This window comes from Camellia sinensis, unplaced genomic scaffold (genome assembly GCF_055761805.1).
Source record: "Camellia sinensis isolate YWXY unplaced genomic scaffold, ASM5576180v1 Unanchor10, whole genome shotgun sequence".
Classification (NCBI taxonomy): domain Eukaryota; kingdom Viridiplantae; phylum Streptophyta; class Magnoliopsida; order Ericales; family Theaceae; genus Camellia; species Camellia sinensis.
In genome coordinates, this window is record NW_028128988.1 from 101,636 (window position 1) to 108,232 (window position 6,597).

At 30.7% G+C, this 6,597-nt stretch overlaps 1 protein-coding gene across 1 annotated transcript; it reads right to left on the bottom strand.

Moving 5' to 3' along the window:
- Positions 1-1,154: 1,154 nt before the first annotated feature.
- On the bottom strand, positions 1,155-3,118 carry LOC145814388 (uncharacterized). The gene is made up of 5 exons (XM_082911171.1): positions 2,979-3,118; positions 2,592-2,864; positions 2,394-2,480; positions 1,501-1,740; positions 1,155-1,406 (listed from the first exon to the last, which is right to left on the bottom strand). Exons 1-5 carry the CDS (start codon positions 3,036-3,038, stop codon positions 1,362-1,364), a joined length of 705 nt encoding a protein of 234 aa, XP_082767297.1. The 5' UTR covers positions 3,039-3,118; the 3' UTR covers positions 1,155-1,361.
- Between the last annotated feature and the right edge of the window lie 3,479 nt (positions 3,119-6,597).

The window sequence follows — 6,597 nt, forward strand, 5'->3', positions numbered from 1 at the left end:
AATAACAAAAATAATATGACAATGTTATTATGATAAATAAATTCATTTTTATAAATATATTGTTTTCAAATAAATAGATTTTATTGAATCACATCATTTTGTGTAAATTTTCTGTTTATATATTATAATTCTATTATAAATAAAATTTTTGCAATCATTTTGTATAAGATTACAATCACCCACATTTTTATAATATTTTTTACCATCTACTCACAATGAAAGTGGGTCCCATAACTTGTGATGATATGAAATTTATTCCCATTATGAATAGATGGTAAAAAAAATTATAAAAAAAAGTGACTAAAGTCGGACTCGCAATGTAAACATTTTTTCATTTGTCTTTCTAACTTCATTTGTCTTTCTAACTTCACATATTTATTTTCCTCTCTATCTTATGTATTGTGTTATGCCACTACAACATTTTCTTAATTTAGTGACATCTGAAAGTGTCACAAAACTATTGGTTTAATGACATTTTTTAGTCTTGTTGCATTTTGAACAAGTGTCATTTGTACTAGTGCCACGGTAGATATTTGCAAGTGTCACTGCACCATCATGGCTAAAAACTTTTAATTTACATTTTAATGTCATGGTAGATATTATTTGTGCCACTATCAAGCGCCACTAAAAAAAGAGTTAGAGACACTTATAAGTGTCATTACACCATCAAGACTAAAACCTTTCAGTGACACTTTAATGTCATGGTAGGCACTATTCGTGACACTATCAAATGCCATTAAAGAAGACTTGCAATCTAAAAAATGCCACGAAATGGATTTTTAATGACGCTTATTATGCCACAATTGATATTTATAACACCTTTATAAATGCCACTAAATCTAATTCATTTGTGCCATTAAATAGATATAAGTGCCATTGGAACTTATTTTAGTGACACTTTGCAAAGCTACTATCACTACTACAAAATGCCACTTATATATTTTTTTCATTGACACTTTTAAAAGCTACAATTATGCATGCGTAAATACCTATAAAAATTGAATCAATTTTATAAACAATTAAATATTAATTGCCACATCATATATTAATTTGACATCCATTCATCCCGTAATATTTTCATAATAAAAAATAAATATTACCACCATAAGATCATCACATCAAAAATAAAAAAAAAAAATTCAAAGCACAATCAATTATTTATTATTGAAATATAAAATTATTTATATTGCAAAAAAAATCCCTTGCCAAAATTATTAAATATTCTACCACACTAACAAAGTTAAAGCAAAAACAATTTAAAAGAAAATTATTCCAACCATAAGTTTTGAAAAGCCATAGTGATATGCATATTCCGGAGAGAAAAATTATCAAAAATAAAATCAGTTCCCAAATTCTCAACCTCACTTGTATAAATATTTTCGGCTAGCATCCATAACTTGTGAAATCTGCATCCAAAAGATAAACATACGAAGGTAATTGAAACTATATTAAGTTAATATAAATTTGTTAATAAAATGAGTATTTACGAAAGAAATATACCACAAATGGAGCAGGCCAAGCAACATGAGCTCCAATAGCTTGTCCAATTGTTTTGACAAGTCCATATGATCGGATCAAGCTCTCATTAGGTTTGATTGGCACTTGAACATGTACCTCCCAATAGTCAGGTCCCAATTCTTCCCCTTCTACTTCTTTAGATGCGTCTGTGCTTTTAAGTACTCCGATTACAACTGTTTCTGTTGGCCTAATGATACTTTTTAGAACAACTATATCTCCCACCTGTAAATCAAGATTTAACTACTTAAGTAATTGTATATTTAAAATTAATAAATAATATTTAAAAAAAAACTAGTACAAAGTGCTAGAGTGAAGATGATCACAACTGAAAGTGATATGGATTTCTCTAATAGATAAGCAAGCCAAATGCTTTAATCACTTAATAGGTTCACTACACTACAACAAATTATATAAAAGTAACAACCATAAAACTTTAGACCATATCAACAATAGCTTAAAAAATCAATAACAACCAAAAGCACCAATCAACAACAATCAAAACCATGTCCATTATCAATATCAAGATCACCTAACCTCAACGATGTAAATCAAATGTAATTGTGAAAAATGACAATCAACTAATTACTTTCAAGCAATATTTTGAGAGAATCAGAAAGAGCCCATGCGTTAATAAATGATTGAGAGATGTCTTGTTAAAGCTTTAGAAGAAAATTAAATTAATTTTTTTTAAAAAAAATAGCACAAGCTTCGTCATGTCATGATTTAGACTATGTAGCACATTTTGTCTTGATTTAAATAATGAAATTTATGTCCGCAATATTCATTCCTTGGTTAATTGTAAAATAAGTGTTACATGCTATTCTAAAATAAAGTTGGAAGTAATGTGATATATATGATTAGCTCTTAGTAGGTACCTGAGTAAGAGAAGTATCTTGTATCGATGACAAAGACCATGCTTGATGTCGAGCTACCATGTCGAGAGGAGTAGAAGTTGTTGTGGCCTAACCAAATTTAAACTATTTAATTTTGCAAACACACACACATAGATATATGTATGCATATATAAGTGTAGGAAAACAATAATAACTTATAAATTCTATTAAAAAAATTACCTGATTAGATGTGTTTGTCAAGTTATTCGGAGCATGCTGAACATGGGAAACTTTGGACCTTAGCTCCGAATTTTCAGCTTCCATAACATCCATTGTTGTGTCTTGGTTTGCTTTATGACCAGATGTATCTCTCCATAAATTAGACGGGGAGACACCTAATCCATACATGCGAACTCGTCCATGTTTTTCTTTACCCATCACTTGTCCAAATGCATCATTAGGGCCCTTATTTGATAAATTTGCATTTAAGGTTGTCCTCTCATTCATTTCATCCTATAAAGTTGCAAAAAACATGACTTAATATATACATTTCAATAACTCAACACTATAATGTGGAAATTTTAACTAATCTACAAGTTCAAATCGACATAATTATTTGGTACATACTATCATTGCTTTCGTTGCCTCAGGGGTTCCTGTCTCCTTTGTATAACATAGTTTAAACATGTGAGCACGAGTTGGAGAGTGTCCCAACTTATTTTTCTACAAAATAATATATTCCAAAATATAAATTATATCATTATGTCACATTATGTATACCTTATCATATTAAATATACAACATGAAAAGATGAATTAACATGCTCCTTTTGAACACGTGAAATTTTTTTTGTTCCAGTAGTATGATTATACTTTCGCTCTGCACGACTTGCTTTGTTTTTATCACTTTGTGCCTAAAATTACAAATGCATAAATTAATGGTGTCCAAACTACAGCAGGTAAAATAACATATAATGATCAGATCGAGTATACCTTTACTTCTTCGATGGCCCAATACTTAATAAGGTGTTCCCACTGATCAGCATATACTCTACTATCTTTATAATGTTTTTGTTCGTCAAAACTCAAGTGGTTCTTATAATAATTTTTCTTTATGTTTGCCTTCCAGTCTTTTAACTTCTTACTAGAGCACTTCATAACCCACTTCCTAGCATGACTTGGAAGATCAAACTTTGACTGAAAAGAGAAAGAAAAAAAGAGAGAGAGAGGGAGAGAAGAATACAATAATAAAAAATTAATCTTCCCACATAAAAAATTAAAAATAAACAAAATTATAAAGAGTGTTGTTTTAATCACATTACTCATGTTTATTATTTTTCACATGTGATCATCTTTCGCACAATAGTGTCATTTACCTGTACAAGTGCCCATATGTGATCTTTGTAATGTTCTGGGACTTTATGCCAATTCTTGTAAGTGAGTGGTGCGTTTTTCCCATCACACACAATAGTTCCAATGAACGATGATAACTTTGTTGCCAATTTGTCATCAGGTTGGCCAAGTTTGTTCCAATTGACTGTTAGGCGCTCATCATCACGAGTACCCCAAATATTATGCATTTGCATGGGACCTCTAGTTTTCTTTTGTCCACTAGCACCATCTAGTTATAAAAAATAGGAAAATTTACCCATAAGTCCTAGTTTCTGAAAAGTTGAACCATTTAGTCCTAAAAGTTTTCTTATGCTCCATTTAGTCCCATTTGCACATTAATCTAATGTTCGAAACATTAATCTAATGTTCGAAATTTAATGTTCGAAACATTAATCTGATGTTCGAAATTTAATGTTCGAAACATTAATCTGATGTTTGAAACATTGTAATGGGACCTTTCAGTCTATAAAAAAACTTTTAAGACTAAACAGTGTATAAATTATTAATTTGGGATTTATTGGTGCATCCCCCTAAAAAATAAATAAATAATAATACTAATAATAAATTATATACGAAAAAATAATAACATTTTTATAATGTTTGAACTTGCATGCCTGCATTATCATTGGATTGGCTAGAATTTGGTTGTATCTCAGATGGAGTTGACTTAAACTCACCAACATTGCCTGAGCGAAACTGAAGATATGGGTCCATAGGCTTTTTGCTTTATAGATGAATCCTAGTATGATTCAAGTAAAATAGACAAATCAAATTGTAAACTTAGAATGATCCAAATAAATTATTTGCAAATGAACAAAATACTTGAAGAAAATTAACAAAAAAAAAAAAAAAAAAAAAAATTGTGAATTCACCTTTATTGCGTTGCTATCTTGGTAGTGACTAAATGTAACATATAGTGAATAAATATTTTGTAGCCACATATGAAAACCACATAGTTAAATTAAAAACGCATTATTCATTCTTCAATCAATCAATTAAATTAACAAAAACAATGATAAAGAAAGAGAACAAAATGAAACTATAGAATTATTTTCAAATATAAATAACTAGCAATGTTCAATAAGTTTAACAGTCACATAAGATCTAATTCTTCCTCATCTCCATCATCATCTCCATCATCATGAACATTGTTGTCTCTTAACACTTGAGAAAGTAGTGTATCTACAATTGCAGCAGACATGTCTGTCCGAACCAAATCAAAATTATTGTCCCCATCACCACTTTGTGTATTGCATACAACACTCTGCAAGTATGCCTCCACATTGTCCACAGAAGACCCCGCATTCATATCGTAAAAATCTCTCGGATTTATCTTGATAGTAACTTGCCAATCTTTGTGTTTCAGGTCTTCTACATACATTACATGTTCTGCTTGAGAAGCCAACACAAAAGACTCAGCATCTTTCATTAATCGTGCAAAGTTGACTAGTGTGCAATCTTTATCTTGTCTTTTCCCTGATTGTGACACCCATTCACCTTTAAATAACACGACCCTCTTCCCAAACAAATAATCTAACTCAATTATATCTGTTAACACGCCATAAAATGTAACATCTCCAGGGACCGGATTTCCATCTCTACCACTTGCAAAGCTTCGTGTTTTTGCCGGACAATAATCCCACTATTTTGAGTTTTTTTTCTTTCGCTCAATCTCCTTAGTATGGAACCTAAAACCATTTATCAATTATCGCTTATATTTTGTGAAAATTCTATTTGGACCATGAGCCAAACATCTAAGCTCTTCAGTTATTTGACTATCCCCTGCATTATGCAATTCCTTAACCTGTTTTCAGACAATTGACGACATAACTTTTGTAAGTGTGGAATGAAATTGAAGTTAATATCAAATCAAATTTTAAGGAACTTCAAAACACTGCTTACATGTTTATCAAACAATGTTGGAAATGTTTCACTATGAATGCGATCAATGGCCATTTCACGAAGACATGGATTTTGTACGGAAACAAGTCTACGGTGTTGTCTGTATGCCACATAAAAGATTTGTGAGGGTGTGGCAAAAGTATGTAAAATAATAATAATAATAATAATAATAATAATAATAATAATAATAATAATAATGAAATTGATTACAGATGTTGAGTGTCTTACTCAATAAATTTATTGATTGTCTCACAATTAAATAGCACATATCGATGTGCCTTTTCTTTTGTGTCATCATCCATTGTGTCTATCACGCCCTTACCTAATGGTTGGCCAGGCATTGAGAAAATAGATAATCCTTTGGTACCATTACCCCCCTCATCATAATTTCGAGACATCCGGTTGAATCGTGTCTTAACACCTTCCATATACCTCGAGCAAAATGTCAAGCATTCATTTGCAAGGTATTCTTTTTCCATACTACCCTCCGGTCGGCTTCTATTTTACACATATGACTTTAATCTATTCAAGTACCTATGTTTTGGTAAGTTCAAAAAAAAATTTTTTTGAATGATTTTCGATAATAACAAAAGTAAAATATAATAATGATGGTAAAGAAATATGTAATTTAATATAAACTTTTCCTCTCAACAGAATACATCCAACGATAATGCACAGGTCCTGCTAATCTAGCCTCAGATGCTAAGTGAACCACCAAATGCACCATAATGTCAAAAAAGTTAGGGGGAAATATTTTTTCAAACTTACAAAGTGTTATCGGAATTTGCCTTTCAAGACGCATAAAGTCTTGTGCTAAACTAACTTTAGAACATCACTCTCGAAAGAAATTACTTAACTCAATCAAAGGTGAAGTTACATGTGAACTCAACATTCCTCGAATTAATAAAGGGAATAATTGTTGCATCAAAATATGGCAATCGTGACTTTTAAGT